This window comes from Gopherus evgoodei, chromosome 2 (assembly GCF_007399415.2).
Source record: "Gopherus evgoodei ecotype Sinaloan lineage chromosome 2, rGopEvg1_v1.p, whole genome shotgun sequence".
Taxonomy (NCBI): domain Eukaryota; kingdom Metazoa; phylum Chordata; order Testudines; family Testudinidae; genus Gopherus; species Gopherus evgoodei.
Window position 1 is genome coordinate 150342130 of NC_044323.1, and position 23073 is coordinate 150365202.

At 45.9% G+C, this 23073-nt stretch overlaps 1 protein-coding gene across 1 annotated transcript in view; it reads right to left on the minus strand.

The window, feature by feature from the left end:
* The window catches only part of SLC4A5 (solute carrier family 4 member 5), a 166107-nt gene that overhangs the window by 41206 nt on the left and 101828 nt on the right, over positions 1–23073 (minus strand). Inside the window, exons 10-13 of the mRNA XM_030551928.1 lie at positions 8224–8381; positions 4095–4182; positions 3272–3426; positions 570–728 (exon numbers count right to left, since the gene is read on the minus strand). Coding sequence (XP_030407788.1) covers positions 570–728; positions 3272–3426; positions 4095–4182; positions 8224–8381 — 560 coding nt within the window. The remainder of the gene's footprint in view (positions 1–569; positions 729–3271; positions 3427–4094; positions 4183–8223; positions 8382–23073) is intronic.

A 23073-nucleotide genomic window follows, 5' to 3' on the forward strand; every position in this document is an offset into this window, starting at 1 on the left:
CAGATGAAGAGGGCACAAGCCACCAGTGAACCCCAGATAATCCGTACACATCAGGGATTGCATTCTAAGGCACGGATACTTCTGTGGCACATGCCGACCCCAAGGCGGAATCTAGCCTGATGCCTGCTCCTACTTTTCTTGGCAGCGTTTAGCCAGGAGACTAGGTCAAGCAAATTTTGCTTCTTGGCATTCAGCTGCAAGCATAAGCAATTGTGCACACACGAGACCTTGAGTGGGCAACTCCTCATTTTGCACACTCAAAGGCACTTTTGCACCAGCACCCTTCAGTGCTAGCCTCCACCTGTGTAAGGATCTGTGTAAACCAAAGCATGTCTGAGGTCTCATGGACATTTTTGGGGCCGTTTGGGAGGGGAGGACTAGGACCATTATCAACATTGAGGGCACTGGGGAGTGTGCTGAGAGGGGAGCAGAGGTGCTTGTATCTGGGGTGGGGAATTTCATTTATCCTTGAAGGGGAAGGGAAGATGCCAGGCTGGAAGGCGGAGGAGGTTGTAGGAGAGGGCTGACAGCATATTGCCCCAAAGTAGAGGAGCTGAGGTTTCGCTTACCTGCCTGTCCAGACAAGCTCTTCCCCAACTTCATGCACAGCTGGCATTTCTCCGCTGTCACTGCCACTGCCGCCCCCTCCACCTCCGCCGCTCCCTCCTGCCGCTCCTCCTGCGGTGCCGTTCATCTGCCCTGCTTCATTCAGCGAGAACACTGATTTCCTGAGAGAGACGTTGGAGGGCATGACTGGAACAACAGCGCTTCAGCAGCATCTCCCCTCACCCCAGGAAGGGGGCAAAGCACTTTGCAATCAGCAGGAGTTTAGCCTCCCTGCACCCCTGAGGGGTTGGTCATTCTTAATTCCCCTTTGTAGATGGGGATAATTGAGGCACATGGAGGTGAAGCAACTTCTCCAAGGTCACCCAGAGAATCAGGACTTCCAGGAGTCTTGATTTCCACGAGCCCGGCTGTGCACACAGGGCCTCCCTTTAGCACAGTTGTGTCTATGGCAGCATTTTGATTTTTGGTTGGATTTGCCTTTAGGATAATCTAGGGCTTCCAATAGTAAGTAAAAACACCTAGCTCTCCTAGAGCATGTTTAATCTCATAGCACTTCACAGGATCATCTCCATTTTACAGATGGGGAAACAGAGGCACAGCAATTTAGCCAAGGTCACCCAACACACCAGTGGTAGAGCCAGGAATAGATCCCAGGCCTTCTAAGCCCCAGTCCAGTGCTCTGCCCACTAGGCCAGACTTGATGGCTTTGCCTGTTTATTGCAGAGTGAAGTACAGAATGACCTGACTCTGTGATTGCAGATGAGGCAGACAGATTCTTGCACAACCTGGTCTAGTCTACACAAAAGCCAAGGGCTGTGTAGGAGCCTTGAGTTTTATACCAGCTGTCACGTGCCTGCTACTTCTTTTAATGGTATAGATCATTATCCTATTGTTATTTATCGATTTACATGGAACTTCCACAAGCCTCACAGTCAACTTAGAGGATTATAGATGATATGCATAGAAATTGCTTTCACTGACCCACAAGCAGCCCTTGTAACACTGCCAGCCATACTGCATCAACTGCCAGCACAAGAGGTGAGGAATGGTGCAAACTGCAGAATCACAAAGCCCACATTTGGATTTCCTTGAGAAAACAAAGCTTTCCATGAGGGACAGAGATCTAACCCAGCCTGCAGCGTTCTCTTCACTAGCACCCGACACACTACTCTTTTGCAAAACCTAGCCACCAGGGGGGTCACCCAGGAGGTGTAGCTGGGAAATTAGTTCCACTCTCCAACCATCTTCCCTGTTCCTGGAGTTTTTCCTACCAATAGGAAGAGAAAAAGTTGCACATTCTCCAGTTTAGCTCATGTGCACACACTGCGAGATAAATTGACCTTTAGCTATTGGATTAATGCATCATGAAAAACGGAGCATACTGTAGCCAGAAGTGGGATATATTTCGGTAAGATGTTATTTGGATCTAGCATTTCTCTTGCCCCCAAAAAGCAACTCTCCCCTGCCTGTGATTGTCCTGTAAGTTGTGAACTTTGGTGTTTTTTTCCTTAAAGTGCCAGCTGCTGGAGGCAGGGGATGAGCTAGCTTTTACTTTAAAAAGTAAGTTTCCAGAGAAACCAGCTGCAGAGAAAAACTTGAAAGTGTGACCTCTAAGGGTGTGTCTAAGGGCGAGTCTCAGAGCCTGGTTCTACAACCTCATGGGGCTCCTGCTAAGGTGCTAAAAAGAGCTATGCCCCCTCTGCAGGCTTTGAAGCCTGATCTCTAACCCGAGCCCAAATGTCTGCGTGGCTATTTTTAGCAATCTAGTGTGAGCCTGGATCTGCAGACGCGGGCTCTGAGGCATGCTGCCATGGGCTGCTGTTTGCTGTGCAGATGTCACCCTAAAAGGCTCAAAACCCAGAAGGTGAATAAAAATGCTTGAGTTTGGCAACCATGAAAAGTGCTATGGAATCTTTCTATCTTATGCCACAATAAGGGAGCACCTCACAGTCTTTAGTGTATTTATCCTCGCAAAATGAGGTCCTCCATGCAGCAAAAGTGCTGAAATGTTGTTCTGGAGTGTTCTGGCCCTGGCACAAGAGACGGATGGACCCCTGCATAATCCATACTCCCCATTTTAGAGGGTTACATGCTCACAGACTACTTAGCATCTGAGTGCAATGCTTGTATCTAGACTTCAAAAACAAGATGGCATTTAAGTAACTTTGCATTGAGACACAGAAAATATTATACAAGGCAGATTTCTTAAAGATTCCTCATATTAGCTACGTTTACATTTGTCTATAAAGGGATAATGCTGAGGTCCTAACCAGGAGGCTGAAACACTAGGATAGTAATGGCCAGGCTAATACAAATTCTGCTAATAAATTGCCTCATTTCATTGGATTTGTTACCCAAAATTCAGCGCAGCTCCAGCTAATCGAGTCTGATGCTGGTTGTGCTGGTTTTACACCAGTGCAATTCTATTGACCTGATTTACAACACTAACTATGAACAAAATCAAGCTCATTATGATGCTAATAATAATACTTAGCTCTTATATAGTGCTTTTTAATCCATAGATTTCAAAGTGCTTTACAAAGCGGGGGGAGGGTCAGTAACATTATCCCCATTTTATAGATGAGAAAATTGAGGCACAGGGAGTTGCCTAAGTTTATCCAGTAGCAGAGCCAGGAATAGAACCCAGGTCTCCTAAGTCCTAGTCCAGTGCACTATGAACTGCACTGCAGTTAACACCACCTACCTTTTCTCAGCAGAAGGGACTTTTTTGGGTGGCTCTATTCTAATGTTTGGATCCCACTCCCCTGGTGGGAGGACAATGACTTCATCCAGAAACTCATCTATTCCTGCAATCAGGTCATCTCGGTCTCTGGCCTTGTAGGCCACATCACTAAAAAGCTGGAAATACACCGAGAAGACAAAAGGTTTAGGCAAACTGTTAGCTAGGCAGTAGGAGAGATGGAAGAACTAATTCTGCTAGAAGAAGGGTCAGGCTTCATCTAACGTGCTTTCTAGATCACAGAGATTTTGGACCATGGATTGTGGCTCACCCATTGCTAGCGTGAACATTTGTGCTTGTTAACAATATTTGAATGAATCCATGGCTAGCTAGGACTTCATGGGTGTCACTCTGTTGCATGCTGGAATGTCGCACATTCGCTGGGACTTGACTCAGACCCTCCTGCTCCAAAAGCCCAGTTCCCTGTCATCTGAACGAAAGAAGAATCTTCGCTAAGTGTTGGCAATATGGAACCTATGACACACAGCTGAACGGATTCTATCCAGGGGAGGACAGTGGTGTATGGGCACGCATACACGCACACACACACGTTACAATATTTTAACTTTATTCCTATGGGCAGATCCCTCAGCTGATGTATCTCCACTGACATCCATGGAACTGCACAGATTTTTACAGTACCTGCCAAACTGGTTTTATGGAGCTCTGATGGGATGTCTCATTTCATCTTTGGGAAATCCCATAAATGTACGGACTGCCTGGATTTAGTGCACATGAAGGGAATGCAACAGGAGCATGGCTCTGCCATATCATAAGATTTACTTACGTCATCTACCATGAGGGTGGCGATAGCTCTGCCGATTTCATTGTAGGATTTTGCCTTTCCTGAAGGACCCAGGAGAATAAAAAGGAACCTGGTAAAAGAACAGAACTCATGACCTAATGGCCATCTTTGCAGTCTGTGGTTTAAATTACAACTCTTGTCAGTATGCAGGATCTGGTCTGAACCATCAAACTAACTAGTTTCAAGATGGAGCTTAATAAAGTTACGAGCAGGGTTATATGACAAGGTTATCTGCAATAGCAGAGGACTGGTCTCAATGGCCCAAGATGTCTTTTCCAGTCCTGAGCTCCTATGTAAGCACTTGTCTAAACACTAAGTTTAGCCGCTCAAGAAATACAGGATTAGGCCCTTTGATTTTCACCAGTTGGTTCTCTCAGATACAGCCTAATCCAGCTCCCATTGCAACCCCAGGGGAGTCTCATATAGAATCATAGAATATCAGGGTTGGAAGGGACCTCAGAAGGTATCTAGTCCAACCCCCTGCTCAAAGCAGGACCAATCGCCAACTAAATCATCCCAGCCAGGGCTTTGTCAAGCCTGATCTTAAAAACCTCTAATGAAGGAGATTCCACACCTCCCTAGGTAACCCATTCCACTCCTTCACCACCCTCCTAGTGAAATAGTGTTTCCTAATATCCAATCTAGACCTTCCTCACTGCAACTTGAGACCATTCCTCCTTGTTCTGTCATCTGCCACCACTAAGAACAGCCGAGCTCTATCTTCTTTGGTAGCTGAAGGCTGCTATCAAATCCCCCTTCACTCTTCTCTTCATCGAGATCAATGGGAGTGTTAGTTTGTGTGTCAACCCACACTAACGCATGACTCTTTGTCCCCTTCTAATGGCTAGAAAGCACAGAATACATAATGAGCCTGCTAGTGATTTTGAGTTAACAGATCTGGCCCTTTATTACAAGCAATAGAGGCTTGTAGACCCAGAGGGCCCAGGTTCGATGCCACAGATAATGTAACCAGGGTTGTGGTTACAGCTACACAAGGGTCCCCTCCCCTCCAAATAGGGCTGGTCACTGGGATGTGTGATCTGAAATGTAGCAAACCTTGAATACCCATAAGTACCAGAAATCCTGTTCTCATAAGAATCCCAACACCGTTCTGCAGACTGAAGCAGGGGTGCTGGAACAATTTGTATAGTGGGGGTATTGAGATCCGTTGAAAAACTATAAACCCTGGATAAGATGGAAACTACTTCAAGCCGGGGGTGCTGCAGCACCTTCAGCTCCCCCAGTTCCAGCACCTATGGACACGAGGCAGTTTGGAGACGAATACGCACGCTATCCGAACGGGAACAACTCAGCATTTCTGATCACTATGCAAAAGATGAGCTTTTCAAACGCTTTCAGAGCTGGCCCAACTTTGCTCCCACTGACAACAACATTAAAACTCCCATTGACTTCAATGGGAGCAGAGTAAGGCCACCATGGAGAGTTTTTGAGAATCTCGCCCCAAAGCATTCCACTATTACTTCTGTACGCAGCCCCGGCAAGTCCTGGCAACGCAAGTCAGATCCTATTGATGTCTAGGAGTTCATGGCAGGGATGCCCATGAGGCTAAATATTTGCCTTTGTTTCATTCATGGCTTTTGGAAATATTTTTTAAAAGTCTCAAGGAGGCGCTTCTGGACCCCCAAAATGTGATCTGCTCTTCAGTTCCTGAATGGTGAAAATACCATAAGGAGACCAGATCTTATGCAACAGTTATTATCTTAGGTCCTTATCTGGTCCCCCATTACTCTAATCTCTGAGCCTCACAATCTTTAATTGATTTGTCCTCACAACACCACTGAGAGGGAGGGAGGTGTTGTTATTCCCACTTTACAGATGGGTAAACCAAGTGATGTGCCCAAGGTCACACAGGAAATAGTGGATAGAGCAGGGAACTGAATCCAGGTCACTCAAGTCCTAAGCTAGTGCCTAACCAGTGGACAATGCTTCCTCTCTAGCTCCACCAAACAGGCCCCGGGTTAAAATTAAAAAAGAAACTGATTAAAGTATTTAAATATTTAGAATAATATCTACAAAAATACTAAATATTATATCAAATATACTAATATGAACAGGTGATTTTATGTGGGTTCCTCCAGAACCCAAGTGCCAAGCCTTACTTTTCCAAAGAGGCATTTAAATGCCCTATAACAGGGGTGGGCAAACTTTTTGGCTCGAGGGCCACATCTGGGTATGGAAATTGTATGGCAGGCCATGAGTGCTCAAAAAATTGGGGGTTGCGGTGTGAGAGGGAGTGAGGGCTTCACCTGGGGGTGTGAGTTCTGGATGGGGCTGGGGATGAGGGGTTTAGGGTGCAGAAGGGTGCTCCAGGCTGTGACTGAGGGGTTCGGAGGGTGGGAGGCAGATCAGGGCTGGGGCAGGGGTGCAGGAGCAGGTCAGGGTGCAGGCTCTGTGGGGTGTTTACCTCAAGCAGCTCCCGGAAGCAGCGGCATATCGCCCCTCTGTCTCCTAGGCAGAGACGGAGCCAGGAAGCTCTGTGTCTTCCCCATCCACAGGTGCCACCCCTGCAGCTCCCATTGGTCACAGTTGCCAGCCAATGGGAGCTGCAGGGGCCATGTATGGAGCCCCCTGCCTGTCCCCACAAGTAGGAGGTGGAGGGGGATCATGCTGCTGTTTCCAGGAGCCGCGCAGAGACCTGGCATGCATAGAGCAGGGCAAGCCACCTCTCCACTGAGGGTGCCTAACTGAAAATCCATGTTGATCATCAGAACCAACAATTAGATGATAATTGGAAGAAGTTATTTTGTGAGTAAGCAAGCTACATAACCAGTTTCCTTGACAATCTGAACCGAAGCACAGTTTGGAATATTAGTAGCAAGTGTAATTCATCCTGTTCCATGGGCCAGCGCAAGGCTATGTCCCACACAAACCTTTCTCTGAGCAAGAGCCAACATCAGAGCTTAGACATCAGAGATGTGCATCTCCATCTTTCTGGGCACTGACGTATGGAGGTGAGTGGGGGTGGACCAAGAGACCTGCAGAATATTCTATGCCCCTGAGCAAAGCAGACCCAGAAATCTGCAGCCCACTAGTTAAAGAGTGTAAGCAGCATTTAAGTGGTGCATATGCTTTGCGCAGACCCCTTTCATCCACTGCACCCATTTCATTTGTAAATATCAAAACACTTAAGGTCAGTATCATTATACCCATGGAGAAACTAAGGCACAGAGCAGGAAAGGGGATTCATATACCATTTAGTAGCCGAGCTGGAAATTGAACCCAGGAGTCCTGGCTCCCAAATTATCTCCCAAACGCTGCAAGAAAATATAGGTTAATAAAAGCTCTAGTCTCTCTCCAGTTCATGTAGGACCTGACTGCCCCACTATCATTAGTGAAAGTTACATGAGCTATTTGAACAGTGCATTAGACCTTAGGAACCCATAGCCTCCTGAGACAAGGGAAGAAAATGTTGTCCCAGCTAACATGGAAGGTAACATGCTATACTGCTAGAGGTGGGCAAAGTTTTTTGTCCGAAACTTTTCTTTTGTTGAAAAATGCAGATTTGGCGACACTGAAACATTTTGCAAATTCATGTCAGTTTTGTTGAATTGTTTGTTTGGGGGACTGCCATCCCTCCAAAATTCGTAAAAAACCCACCAAAATACTGAAAATTCTTCTCTCCATTTGCAATGACTGTTTGCTTTGAAATTTCTTCTAATTTTATTTCAAAGGTTGAAATGGTTTGAAAAACACTAGCAATCAAAATAAAATGTTTTGTTTCAGATCAAATGAAACATTATGTTTGACCCCAAACTATTTTATTTTACTTCTTACTGACTGGTTTGCCGAAATCTTTTTAAACATGGTTCATTTTGGGTTGACCCGCAACAATTTTTTTTAACCTTGATTTTTCAAAACGGCCAGTGAATCCAAAAGTGTTATTCATACAGCTCTAATTAGACCCCTTACAAATTTGTAGCCGTCCAGAGACAGGGGAAGAAAATATTGTCCCACCTAAGCTGAAGATAAGGTGTGCTATACCGCATCAGGTTTACATAAGAGTTTACAGCTGAAGCCCCAGTTCTGAACCACCAATACCTTTCTTCAGTTCTTGCAAAAGCACATTTTGTTTGTTTAAACAGCTGCGCACCTAGTGGGGACGGGAACTTCGGTCACCCCGCCCAGCATGGTGGACTGTATGAGCCTCACGAATGCCACAAATGGCTTCTCCAGGAAGTCTACCTCTCCCACCAGGACATTGGAGGCTTCTGCGTCTTTGGGGATCTTCTTTATGAATTTATTTTTTAGCTGTTGGGGGAAAAAGAAAGTTCATTCATGGGTCAGATCTTCCTTTACTTTACTTTTTTTTTTTCCAAAATAACACCACGACAAACCTATTTCTGCTTGACATTTAGGATGCTAAAAACTGCTGAGCACCTGCTTTGAAATTGGAGTTTCTCCTTTCCTCTAAGCATATAGTAGCACTTGGGTACGAGTTACTAAGTTAAGGCAAATCAACAGTGTGAAGTCAATGCACATGAGTTAAAGCATTTTAAACCCACCTCAGTGTGGATGCTTCTCAATCAGGAGTAAAGTGGCCTTAGTCTTCTGTAACTTAATCCTCCTTGCAAGTTTCACATCCCATGCAGCACCATGACAAGGTATGTCTCCACTGCAATCAGGATTGATTGATTGCAGCTCAGGTAGGCATGCCCCAGCTAGCTTTGATCTACATGTGCCCAAAACATTGCTGGACTGCAGTGGAGACATACTTATGGTGGTGCTGACTCTCGCTGAAAGCTGAGATTCTCACACATCCACATGATTCCAGGAGCTGGGGCTTCAAGAAACACACTAGATATTACAAAACTCATGATAAAATGGTCAGAGTGGGCAACACTGAAGTCCATCCTCACTGGGAACAGCCCATAAGCGTGCGCTAAACTTTAAGTGCTTACATCTGAGACACTTCAAATCGAACTTGAGCGCATTGAAGCAAGTTCAGCACGTGCTTAAGTGCTGTCCTGAATAAGGGCCTAAATAAACACATAACAAAACACTTCACCTCCAAATTGGACCCACAAAACACCCACACTCAAGTATGACAAAAGAGCATGTCTTGGAGCCTCTTTCCCTTCCAGCAGCCCCCACAAGTAATAAGGAAGGAAGATTCATCATAATAAGTAGCTTGAGCTTCCATTTTGTAGTTCATTCCCCCAGATATCTTCTTTGGAAAGGGGGCAAATAATTGTAGGTGGTGGCCTCATTTCACAGATTGAACCTTGAGTCTCTTGTCCCCTACAGCCCTTTCATTATTAGCATAAAAAGGTTCAATACAAACCCAGGTAGGATGTTATTATAATCTATATGCCAGCATGAGGAGAGGCATGTGAGCTGGGTGGCAAGCTCCCCCCATTCTAATCTTTTAAATCCAAATGGAAAAAAAAAACGGTAATAAAACCACTCCTCCGATACAGCTTGGAATAAGCAAAAGCAGGAGTTAACGGCAACCACTAAGCTTCATGAAAAACTTTAAGAGTCCCTTTGTAGTGAGTCTAATAGGCTGATTAAAAACCAACATTCTTTGGAACGAAATGGTTTGCATATCTTAGTGTTAACCCTCGATGCACCGACATTTGATTGTAATGTTTGGATTTTCTTCTCAGGGAATTTGCTTTCATTACAGCAGCTCTAAACTAAGAGCACCCACTGGTAAATTCTGACTATGGAGAGCCCTACGGAATATTTCCCACAGTAAATTCTTTTCCTAAACAGTCCGCACACACTCTGCTTCCATTAATTTATCTAAGTTCCACTCAGCACCCTGGAAAGGGCATGATTCTGGTATCCAGGCTGCAGTCCTGAAGCCCTTTGGATACATTACTGAGCAAGTGTAAAAGCTTCTGTTCACCACAGAAAGTCTCTATACCCATTTCAATCAGACTAAACTACAAAGGTTGTGACCCAGCTCTGCGGGACCCTCTCTTCCAGCTCCATCACACATAGATCACATGGCTAGAAGGGACTGCCATGATCATCTAATCTGACCACCTGCATAACACAAGCCAGAGGACTTCCCTGAATTAATTCCTGTTTAAGGTTGACAACACTATCGTAATAAAGCCACGGCTGCCCAGAACTTCAAGTGACAGCAGGGGATAGAACATAGATCCACAGCCATGTGTCCATGACCCAAAGATCCCTCCCCAGCTCAAAGGGAATCCCTTTAAGCACTCAGCAATAAGGGACTATGACAGAGTTTTTCAAAGCGTGGGTCGCCCACCAGTAGGTCATGGGAAGGTTCCAGATGAGTCACCACATCCAGGGCTGGATTAATTTATCACTGGCACCCGCCTAGGTAAACAAACACTTCTCCTGGCCCGGTGCAGATGGGAAGCCTGCAGGAATGGGTGCTGGAGAGCAAGCCTGCCTCTAGCAGCACTGGGCCTAGTGCCCTGCTCTGGATGTTGCAACCTACTCAGGTTTGGCCCAGCCACCCCTCTGTCGCAGACCAAACCTGAATGGCGCTGCAACCAAAGACAAAATGCAGTTGGGAGGGCTGCCATACTAAAATGTTTGAGAACTACAGAGCCATGAGTAGTTCTGATTGCATCCATCTGATTGCATGCGCTGAAAGCCAAGCTTGTCTGCTGTAGCGCGGAACAAAGAGAGCAGAGTGCTGATATTGTAATGTGACATGGCTTCCTTTTTGCTGGATGGCAACACACACAGGGCTCCTCCAAGAGGGAGTTTTGCGTCTGAGGTTCTTCACTGTGCAGGGAGGATAGAAGAGCAGGATTTCCTTGATGAGGCACCTTCCCCACCTCGAGCTCATTGCTCCTGTACCAACAGGAGTATAGCCAGTAAACAACAGTACCTAGCATTTCTCCAGTGCCCAAAGCATTAACTCATTGATCTTCACCCTGACCCTGACAGGTAGGCATGTGCACCGCCTGAGTACAGATGGGAAAACTACAGCACAGAAGTGAAGGGATCCACCCAGGGAAAATGTGGGGCAGACATGGGAAGAAACCCAAGATCTCCTGGCTCACAGGTCTGTGCTTTAATTTGATGAGGAAAAAAAACAACACGCCACTAAGGAATTCCTATTGACTTAAATAGGGGCAGGACGGAGCTGTAAAAATAGCATTGTGGGGTCCTATACTGATCCTCTCTTGCTAGCCGCCAGATCAAATTCAGTCAGGGTACAAGCCAAAGGATGGTTTGTCTAACGTCGCAAGGATTCTGAAAATCCATCTAGGTTGTTGTTTCCCCCATCGACGCTAGTAACAGAGATTCTGCCCATCAGAATGTGGCTGAAAAAATTCAGTGAATAATGCACGAGGCAGAAGAGAATCCAGTTCTCCCCGCTTCGATTGTAATAACTCCACAAAATCTTGTGTGTGTCAGCAAAGCCAGCAGAAGTGGCTTGTATTCACAGGAAGCAGATATGTGGAATAGGGAAGCTGCATTTCTTGCAAACTAGTAACAGCAGGACCTCAGCAATGTTATGGCAAAACGACTTCCCAAATGTTGGGAAATGTGTGGGTCACATTTATAGATTCCAAGGCCAGGAAGAACCACTATGATCATCTAGTCTGACCTCCTGTATAACACAGGCCAGAGACCTGCCCCACAATAATCCCTAGAGTAGAGTTTTTAGAAAAACATTCATCTTGATTTAAAAACAAACAGTCATTAATGAGAATCCACCGCAACCCCTGGTAAATTGTTCCAGTGGTTAATTACTCTCACTGTTAAAAATGTACGCCTTATTTCTGATCTGAATTGGTCTAGCTTCCACTTCCAGCTATTGGATCATGTTAGATGTTCCTCCGCTAGAGTGAAGAGCCCATTGTTAAATATTTGTTTTCCATGAAGATTACACATATATAGACTGTAATCAAGTTACCCCTTAACCTTCTCTTTGCTAAGCTAAATAGACAGAGCTCTTTGAGTCTATCATTACTGGGCAAGTTTTCTAATTCTTTAATCATTCTTGTGGTTCTTTTCTGACCCCTCCCCAACTTATCAACATCCTTGAATTGTGAACACCAGAAATGGACACGATATTCCAGTGGTGGTTGCATCAGTGCCCTATATAGAGAGATTCCCCTGTTTATGCACCCCAGGATTGTATTAACTCTTTTGGTCACAGTATCACACTGGGAGTTCGTGTTTAGCTAATTATCCACCATGACCGCCAAATCTTTTTCAGAGTCACTGCTTCCCAGGATGGAGTCCCCCATCCTTTAAGTATGGCCTGCATTCTGTCTAGATTTACATTTAGCTGTACTGTTTTCTTGTGCCCAGTTTACCAAGAGAGTCAGATTGCTCTGCAACAGTGACCTTTCCTTTTCATTATTTACCATGCACTCAGTTCTTGGGTCATCTGCAAACTTAATCAGTGACAATTCTGTTTTTTTCTTCCAGGCCATTGATAAAAATGTTAAAGAGCATCCGATTGCTGGATATAAGAGAATAGGATGTCACTGGTATGGTTTTGCATTAGAGTGTAAGTTTGATGAAGCCAGCGTATGCACAGCTTTTTGGTATTTGCTGGAGATGGAAATGAATATCTTGGGCAGTGAATACCAAAACCATCCCAGGCAATATAAAGGCAGAAGGGAATGCATGAGTCTTTCCCCTTTACTTCTTATGTGTAGTCTTTCAAAGGTTTTGCGTGGATGGATTATGTCATGCCACTACCTTAACTGTCATTGCATGCATTTTTGTCATAGAATCATAGGACTAGAAGGGACCTCAAGAGGTCATCTAATCCAGTCCCCTGCACTCATGGCAGGACTAAAGTATTGTCTAGATTGACCCCATTTTGTTTGCTAATCAGATATGTGTGTCTGTTAAGAGAAGTTGTGCAAACCCTCTAGGGCTGATTCAGATCTTGCGTCACTGAGCAGTCATTCCATTGAGGTTAACGGAGTTACAACCATATATGACGGTCAAGAGGAAATGCAGATCAGGTCTTCTCTTTTTATTGTAATAGGCCAACTCCTGAAATCGCTAGTCAAAAAGCTTGCTTAAAGTAAATGGAAGTTTTGCTGGAGTAAGGATGGTATGAAAACTAAGTAGGGAGCTCAGGATATGGCTCAATATGGTAAACTGTGACCATACAATGTACCTCCATTAAATAACTATTTGGGAGAGGAAGTATGGTCCAATAGTTAAAGCACAGGAGCAAGAGTCAGGAAATCAGGGTTCAATAATACCAGCACTCACACCAATTTGTGTGAGCTTGGACATGTCACTTAATAGCTCTGTGTGACTATTTCCCTGGCTGGAAAATTACGATAATACTCTTCTATTTTACAGTGTTCACTGTAAATTCACTACAGTTTGCAAAGTGATTTGAGCTCCTCAGTAGAACGATGGTTTGTTCTCCTTGGTTCTCTGTGCAGTGCCCCGATCTGTCTTTAATTCATAAAGCCAAAGGATCGAATGACTGGAACAGAGTGGTAGCTACAGTCTTTGAGCTTTAAATCTCAACCAGCTTTCATTACAGGAAGTTAATCGTCTTCGGCTATCCCTCAATGCGAGGATGTCGTCTGCCAAGGGGGTTCATTGGTGAGTTTTTAAGTAGCTGAGGAGCCCTGCAGATTTTCCCACAGAAGTGACAGGTGTGATCTTGGAGGAGACATCGTTGTTGGCTAGAGTGTTGTGCCTTTTCTTTCCTCCTTTGTCGCTTCTCTGTCTCATGAGCACAACTGTTCTCCCCAAAGGGCTTGGCTACACTGGAGAGTTGCAGCGCTGGTGGTGGCTTTACAGCGCTGCAATTGAATCACCATCCACACTTGCAAGGCACATACAGCGCTGTATCTCCCTGGCTACAGCGCTGGTTGTACTCCACCTCGACAAGGGGAATAAAGACTGTAACGCTGCATCAGCAGCACTGCCCGGCCAGTGTGGCCACCAAAAGCGTTGTTATTGGCCTCCAAAAGTATTCGGAGGTATCCCAGAATGCCTGTTCGAGCCACTCTGCTCATCAGTTCAACCTCTACTGCCCTGGCCTCAGGTGACCAACCGTCAGACCGGCCCTTTAAATGCCCCGGGAATTTTAAAAATCCCCTTCCTGTTCGCTCAGCCAGGTGTGGAGTGCAATCAGTGAATCTTTCCAGGTGACCATGTCTCCACACGGCAAACGAGCCCCAGCATGGAGCAATGGCGAGTTGCTGGACCTCATCAGTGTTTATGGGGTGGAAGCTGTGCAGTCCCAGCTGCGCTCCAGCCACAGGAATTACGATACCTATGGGCAGATATCAAGGGCCATGATGGAAAGGGGCCATGACCGGGACGCACTGCAGTGAAGGGTTAAAGTGAAGGAGCTGCGGAGTGCCTACTGCAAAGCCCGCGAGGGAAACCGCCCCTCTGGTGCTGCCCCCACGACCTGCCATTTCTACAAAAAGCTGGATGCGATACTTGGGGGTGACCCCACCTCCACTCCAAGGACCACCATGGACACTTCAGAGCGAGGGGAGCAGGAGGAGTAGTAGTAGGAGGAAAGTGAGAGTGAGGGTACTGAGGTGGGGGGAGATACCCCAGAGTCACTGGAGCCATGCAGCCAGGAGCTCTTCTCAAGCCAGGAGGAAGGTAGCCAGTCGCAGCAGCCGGTACTTGGTGGAGGACAAACAGAGGAGCGGGTTCCCGGTGAGCGGCTTTATTTTCAGGATGGAAATTTTTTGGGAGAGGAAGGAGGGTTAGGGCTGCATGCATGCATGCCTAGATGTGGAACAGCGCATTGATGTGATCTATCACGTCACAGTAATCAGCCTCAGTAATCTCTTCAAAAGTCTCAGCCAGAGCGTGGGCAATGCGCTTGTGCAAGTTTATTGGGAGAGCTACTGTGGTCCTTGTCCCAGTCAGGCTAACTCATCCGTGCCATTGTGCCACGAGGGGTGTGGGGAGGGGACCATTGCTGCACACAGGCAAGCTGCATAGGGGCCAGGGCGGAATCCGCATTGCAGTAGAAGATCTTCCCGTGCTTCCCAGGTGACCCGCAGCAGCGAGATATCTTCCAGGATCAACTCCTGTGGAAAATGTTGGGATAGTGTTCAGTGTAGGTGCCCCTTGCAGCTGTTTGCTTTCCCCAATGCACAGAAACCCCGAGGACAGTACAGCCCTGAAACAATCAGTCCCCCTTACTCACCATTTCAGGGCTCCCATGGGTTACGTGTGCTGTCTTTGGGATGGGAAAATTATGGTATTGTGAAAATTGAAAACTCTCCTTAACTGCGTGGGAATTACTTTGTCTGGTATAAACAATACTGCCTCTGTTAAGTGTTGCTTTTTGCCTTTACAGATGCAACCTTGAGATCTCGGCTGTCTGTGTTATCACCGGCTGAGAGACTACAAACCTCTGGAAGAGGCTGCAAAAAAGCAAAGACGACATTCTGCAAGAAGCGATGCACCAATCTCTCACAGAGAATCAAAAAGTACAGGAGTGGAGGGAGAGGGAAAGCAGGATCTGCAAGGAAAATGCAGTGCAAAGGAAGCAATGCATGGAGCGGTTGATAAGTATCCTGGAGCGCCAAGTGGACTCTTTCCAGGCGCTCGTAGCCATGCAGGCAGAGCACTACCGCCACCGCCCCGCCCCCCCTGCGCCCTGGTCCCAAAGCTCTTTCCCTTGTGCCCTCATGTTAGCCCTACACCCCCTTCCCCAGCATCCGGGTTCTTACCACTACCAGCTGCCTCCAACACCTGTACGTTCACCAACCAGCCCTGAGAACTACGACCTTTACCCCCTGCACTCAACCTCCATCACCATGCAGTACACCCATCCTGAAGTGCAGCAGTCATTGCACAGCACTCCAGACAGGACATATGCAAATCTGTGATTGTACCGTTTCCCACCCCACCCCCTTGCCCTTTCAGATTCCAAAAAAGTTGTGTGTCTTTCAATAAAGTAATTTTCTTTTGAATAATTGAATTTTTGGCTTTGAAAACAGTCTTTATTATTGCAGAAAGTTAAAGATATCTTAGCCCAGGAAAGAAACAGGCACTGCAAATCAGCTTAGGAAACAGAGATTCCTACTAACATTGTAACCACTGCACTTCACTCCCATGCAAGGCACCAAACATTACTGTTGATTTTCAGCCTCAAATTCCTCCCTCAAGGCATCCCTAATCCTTGCAGCCCTGTGCTGGGCCTCTCTAGTAGCTCTGCTCTCTAGCTGTGCAAATTCAACCTTCAGGTGTTGAACCTCGGAGGTCCATGCCTGACTGAATCTTTCACCCTTCCCTTCACAAATATTATGGAGGGTACAGCACGAGGATATAACCGCGGGGATGCTGCTTTCCCCCCAAGTCCAGCTTCCCATACAGAGAGAGATCGCCAGCGCCCCTTTAAATGGCCAAAAGCACACTCCACAGTCATTTGGATCCGTCTCAGCCTGTAGTTGAACCGTTCCTTGCTGCTGTCAAGGCTTCCTGTGTATGGTTTCATGAGTCATGGCATTAATGGGTAAGCGAGGTCTCCATGGATCACAATGGGCATTTCGACATCCCCTACTGTGATCTTCTGGTCTGGGAAAAGAGTCCCGGCCTGCAGCTTCCTGGACAGGCCAGTGTTCCGAAAGATGCATGCGTCATGCACCTTTCCAGGCCAGCCTGCGTTAATGTCAATGAAATGCCCATGGTGATCCACAAGCACCTGGAAAACCATGAGAAATACCCCTTCCGATTAATGTACTCAGATGCTAGGGGGGGTGGTGCCAGAATAGGAATATGCATCCTATCTATTGCCCCTCCACAGTTAGGGAAACCCCCATTTGTGCAAAGCCATCCACAATGTCCTGCACGTTCCCCAGAGTCACGGTTCTTCTTAGCAGGATGCGATTAATGGCCCTGCAAACTTGCATCAACACGATTCCAACGGTCAACTTTCCCACTCCAAACTGGTTCCCGACCGATCGGTAGCTGTCTGGAATTGCCAACTTCCAGAATGCAATAGCCACTCGCTTCTCCACCGGCAGGGCAGCTTTTAATCTTGTGTCCTTGTGGCGCAGGGTGGGGGCGAGCTCCTCACACAGTCCCATGAAGGTGGCTTTTCTCATCCGAAAGTTCTGCAGCCACTGCTCGTCATCCCAGACTTCCATGACGATGTGATCCCACCACTCAGTACTTGTTTCCCGAGCCCAAAAGTGGCGTTCCATGGTGCTGAGCATGTCTGTGAATGCCACAAGCAATTTTGTGTTGTATGCATTACGCAACTCGCTATAATCGTCAGACTCCCCACTGTCACTTTGGATCTTAAGGAATAGCTCAACTGCCAAATGTGATGTGCTGGCGAGACTCGTCAGCATATTCCTCAGCAGTTCGGGCTCCATTTCCCACAGACTGAAATGGAACACAGAAACTGCGCAAAGATGGCACCAAATGTGGACGGAAACACAGGGATTGCTGGGATTGCCACACTGCAGCGCTTTTCCTACACAGCTGTACGAAGACAGCTTTAACTCCCAACTGCAAGTGTAGCCAAACCCAAAGGGAGCTGTGGCTTGGTGTCTGGTGTGGCGCCACTGTGTTCTGTTCTGCGCCAAGTTTGGTTGATGTCTCCCTTTTTAAAATGTACTTTCAGTATGTCCATGAAACACTTCCACTGCCCTCCGTGAGTCCTTCTTCCCTTACTTAATTGAAAGAAGAGCACTTGCTTCAGGAGGCGAGTGTCAGGCATATGTACACAGTGGCCAGCCCAGCAGAGTTAGTATTTCATGACCTGAGCTTCTATAGTGCTGGTGTTGGCTGCAGAGAGAACGCTGATGTTAGTGCGTCAGTCTTCCCAGCTGATCCTGAGAATCCTCCTGAGGCAGCGCTGCTGGAACCACTCCAGCAGCTCCAGTAGTTTGTGCAGATGAGGGCTGTAGAGTACCTTGGTTTTCCCGATGTTGAGAGAGACAGATCCAGGCTGTGATAGGCATCCACAAAAAGATTTAGGGTGCTTTGCAGGTTGGCCTCTGTATGTGCAAGAATGACATAGTCGTCTGCATACTGAAGGTCAGTGATGCCAATTCATGTGATCTTAGATTTTTTTTTTGGAGTTGTCGAAGATTAAGAAGATGGCCATCCATACGATATGATAATCCCAATTCTGTCAGGAAGGCAGTCCCAGATGAGAATCAGGATCATGGTAAGGTACATGGAGAAGAGTATTGCAGTAATGACATCGCCCTGCTTGACACCAGTGCGAATGGTGAATGATTCGGTCTCTGAGCTGCTGCCCGAAGTGGTAGCAGTCATCCCATCATGGTGTAGTCTGATGATGGAAATGAATTTTTGTGACTAGACAAACCTACACAGCACCTTCCATAGGGCATCACAATTGATAGAGTCAAAGGCCTTGGTTACGTTGATGAATGCCATGAACAGTTCCTGGTGTTGCTCTCTGCACTTCTCCTGAATCTGTTGTGCCATGAAAATCATGTCGGTTGTGCCATGGGATGGCCTGAAGCCTGAAGTCTCTGCCTAAAGATGGCATTTGTGATGAGCAAATCATGCTCCAAACATTTGCTGAGGAGGCGAATACCATTGGGGTTTACATTTCCCACCCCTTCTTTGCCTATTGTGCCTCTCCATTGGGAATCCTGTGAAATCTCCCAGGAGGATGAGTTTGTTCTGCCTTCGGTGTGGTTGTGAGGACTGTACTGAGTGTGCTATAAAACTGCTCCTTATTATCTTCCTCATCATCAAGTGCTGGGGCATGTACACTGATGATTGTGGCAAATTGGCTGTTGCTAAGCTTGAGTCTTGAGATGCTCGCTGATCCCCACAGGAAGCTCCACAAGCTGACTGGCGATCTTATTTTTGATGGTAAAGCCAATTCCGTGACTGCATCTCTCTTCAGGTGGCTTTCCTTTCCCAAAGAAGGTGTAGTCACTTCCATCCTCTTGTAATTGGCCCTCATCGGCCCGGTGGGTCTCACTAAGTGCTGCAATGTCAGTGTTGAGTCTTGCCAGTTCTCTGGCAATTATGGTAGAACAGGAAGTCAGTGTAATACAATGGAATACACCTAGATATAGATAGGGATAGAAGCCAGTATTCCTGATTCCTAGCGCTCTGCTCTAACCACTAGACAATAATCTCTCTCATAACCTGGAAAGAAGACAGCAGTTCTGACTCCCAGTGACCTACTTTAACCAACAACCAACTATCCTTTCTATAATTGAGAACAGAAGCCAAGAGTCCTGACTGTCAATATCTTGCTCCAACTACTAGAAACACTCTCTCTCTAAAACAGAATCTCAGACTTCACTCGCGTCCCTGTGACTTATTTGAGCTTAATCTCAGATCTGTGCAGGGTCAATGAAATTGTGAAGGGGAGCAGACAAATCTGAGGTAGGAACAATGTGTCCCTTTCTGATGACCTTGAGGTGGAAGATGATGCTTTGAGGTCGTATTCAGGATCAAATTGAGCTTTAGTAAGTTAAAGGATTTCAATGTGATGGATGGAAGAGCAGGAAAAAAAAAAGCCCATGGTAGTCTCACATGAGGCACTTTGGTGGTTATTGACTGCGTGAAGCAGCACAGATTTTTAATTAACAAAATTGGAACATACCAGCCAGACCTGGACACAGAGAGAAGATGAGAGCAGTATCCATGTTTCATCAGATTGCCTTTATGTTAGAGTCATTTTTATGCTTTGCACACCACATTAATGGGAATTTCACCTGCATTTAAACATAGCCGTGGTGACAAGAAGAGAGATAGCACTCCATACCACATGGCAGAAGCACGGTCATACTGATGCAGAATATTACAGAAGAGGCATACACACTGTGCTCTCACCTGGAGACATTATTTTTGTTCTTTCTTGTTCGTAGCTTTCACTTAATCCAAACAAAAGAAGTCAGGCAAATGGGTTGCTCTTTGTGTATAGAAAAACATGACCGTCTACTAAGTTCTTATTTCCTCATGATCTCCTGCTTTTTCATCCCTAGACTAGTAATATTCCTAAATATGTCATCTTGTCTTCATCTCTATTATATTCCACAAACAACCCCACCTCTTTATAATCCTATCTATCCTTCCCACGCACACCCTGCTTCCTCTTTTATTTAGATATTCCTTGCTCTATTTCCTCCCAAAGCTTTCAAGAGCTTTTCTCCTCATCCCAAGACTCTAGCATTGTAATAAACAGATAGCTAAGGGTTAATGTCTCTTTCACCTGTAAAGGGTTAACCAACAGTGACCTGCAACACCTGACCAGAGGACCAATCAGGAGACAAGATACTTTCAAACCCCGGTTGAGGGAAGCCTTTGTTTGTAGTTTTTGGGTTTTGCTTTGTTCTCTCTAGGCTCTGAGAGTGACCACACATACCTACAGGCTCTCTAATCTTCTGTTCCAATTTTGTAAGTACAAAAGTAGAAATACAGTTTAGTCTTTTTAATTGTTTTTCTGTATTTGCAACTGTGTATCTGGCGGGTAGAGTTTTAATGTGTATTTGGGTGAAAGTACTTTAAATTGTATTTCTGCTGGAGAAAGCTTAGGAGAATTCATGCTAGTACCCATATTTTGGACGTTAAGGTCCAGATTTGGGAATTATACTATGACATTTAGGGAATGGTTTATTTCCCTTTGTTGTGAGACTCAAGGAATTTGGGTCTTGGGGTCCCCAGGGAAGGTTTGGGGAGACCAGAGTTTATCAGGTACTCAGAATCCTGATTGGTGGCAGCCTATCAGATCTAAGCTGGTAATTAAGCTTAGGGGAATTCATGCTAGTACCCATATTTTGGACGCTAAGGTCCAGATTTGGGAATTATACTATGACAAGCGTGTCATAAACAGATAGCTAAGGGTTAACCTCTCTTTCACCTGGAAAGAAGTATCTGAAGCACCTGACCAGAGGACCAATCAGGAAACAGGATTTTTTCAACTCTGGGTGGAGGGAAGTTTGTGTGTGAGTCCTTTGTTCTTTGTTCTTCTGCCTATACTCTCTCGGCTATGAGGAGTGATTTTTTCTGTTTCCTGCTTTCTAATCTTCTGTTTCCAAGTTGTGAGTACAGAGATGGTTTGTTGTTTTGTATTTACATGTCTATAGTTGCTGGAGTGCTTTGATTTGTATTCTTTTTGAATAAGGCTGTTTATTCATATTTCTTTTAAGCAATTGACCCTATATTTGTCACCTTGATACAGAGAGACCATTTTTATGCATTTTTCTTTCTTTTTATATAAAGCTTTCTTTTTAAGACCTGTTGGAGTTTTTCTTTAGTGGGGAACTCCAGGGAATTGAGTCTGTGCTCACCAGGGAATTGGTGGGAGGAAGAAGTCAGGGGGAAATCTGTGTGTGTTAGATTTACTAGCCTGACTTTGCATTCCCTCTGGGTGAGGGGGGAAGAGAGATTAGCTCTCGGTACTTCTGTTTTCCAAGGCTGGAAACGGGGAGGGTGGAATCCCTCTGTTTAGATTCACGGAGCTTGCTTCTGTGTGTCTCTCCAGGAACACCTGGATGGGGGAAGGGAAAAGGTTTATTTCCCTTTGTTGTGAGACTCAAGGGATTTGGGTCTTGGGGTCCCCAGGGAAGGTTTGGGGGGACCAGAATGCCCCAAAACACTCTAATTTTTTGGGTGGTGGCAGTTTTACCAGTTCCAAGCTGGTAACTAAGCTTGGAGGTTTTCATGCTAACCCCCATATTTTGGACGCTAAGGTCCAAATCTGGGACTAGGTTATTGACATGGTGGCAGCGGTGGGATAGAATCCAGAAGCCAGTAGGACTATTATATTTTTCTTTTCTCTGCTAGGGGCTTTTTAGCAGAGAGAAACAGTTTGGTTTTAAAAGGGAACCAGAGAGAATTTTTTTTTTCTGCTCTCTCTGGCAGTTGTGGCTTGCATATTAAGCTAGCAACCATTAAGTAACTATTAAGGGTCTTTTGTGACAATAGCACTCCCATTAGGAGGCAATTACCAGCACTATACTCATGCAAATAAAGTGGTTTTTGTGGTTTACTTTACATTGAAAAACTTAGCTAGAGAAAGAAAGGGAAAAAGGCACTGTTGCTAGGCAGACCCCAGGAGGCAACAGAGCCTGCAGTTCAGACAACAAACACCGGAGGGCACCCCAACACAAGAAAACAGGAACCATGCCTTCCAATACAAAAATGGTGGCCAAAGAACAAATCAAAGAAGCTGAACACAGGCGACAACTGGAAAAAAGACAAAAAGAGGTGGAGCTGAAAGAAAAGGAAGAAAGCATCAAACTGGCAGCCTACAAAAGAGAACAAGCAGCCAAAGAGGCAGCCCACAAAAGAAAACTAGAAGAACAAGAGGTGGCCCACAGAAGGAAACACGAAGAAGAAGAGGTGGCCCACAGAAGGAAACAAGAAGACATGGCCCACCGCCGAGAAATGGAAAAACAACAAAAAGAAAGTGAAGAGAAGGAAAAACAGAGAAAACATGAACTGGACTTAGCGCAAGCTGGGCTGAATGCGCCAGCCAATCCTAACAACCCTTCGTCAGTACTTGTTCCACAGCACAGGAAATTTCCCACCTACAAGGCAGGTGATGACACGAGGCCTTCTTGGAAAATTTTGAAAGAGCCTGTTTGGGTACAGCATCCCTGAAGACCAGTACATGGTAGAATTGAGGCCACAGCTCAGTGGACCTTTAGCAGAGGTGGCAGCTGAAATGCCTAAGGAGAAAATGAACGACTATAAACTTTTTCAAACCAAGGCCAGATACAGAATGGGGATAACCCCGGATCATGCCCGTCAGCGTTTCAGAACCCAAAAGTGGAAACCAGATGTGTCATTTCCCAAACACGCCTACTACGTTGGGAAAAATTATGAGGCCTGGATATCAGGACACAATGTTAAATCCTTGGAAGAACTGCACCTCCTCATACAAATGGAGCAGTTCTTGGATGGTGTTCCTGAGGACATAACATGGTACATACAAGATGGAAAACCCAAAAATCTCGCTGAGGCGGGGGAGATTGGAGCCAGATGGATGGAAGTGGTAGAAAGCAAGAAAGCTACTGTCAAGGGGAATGAATAC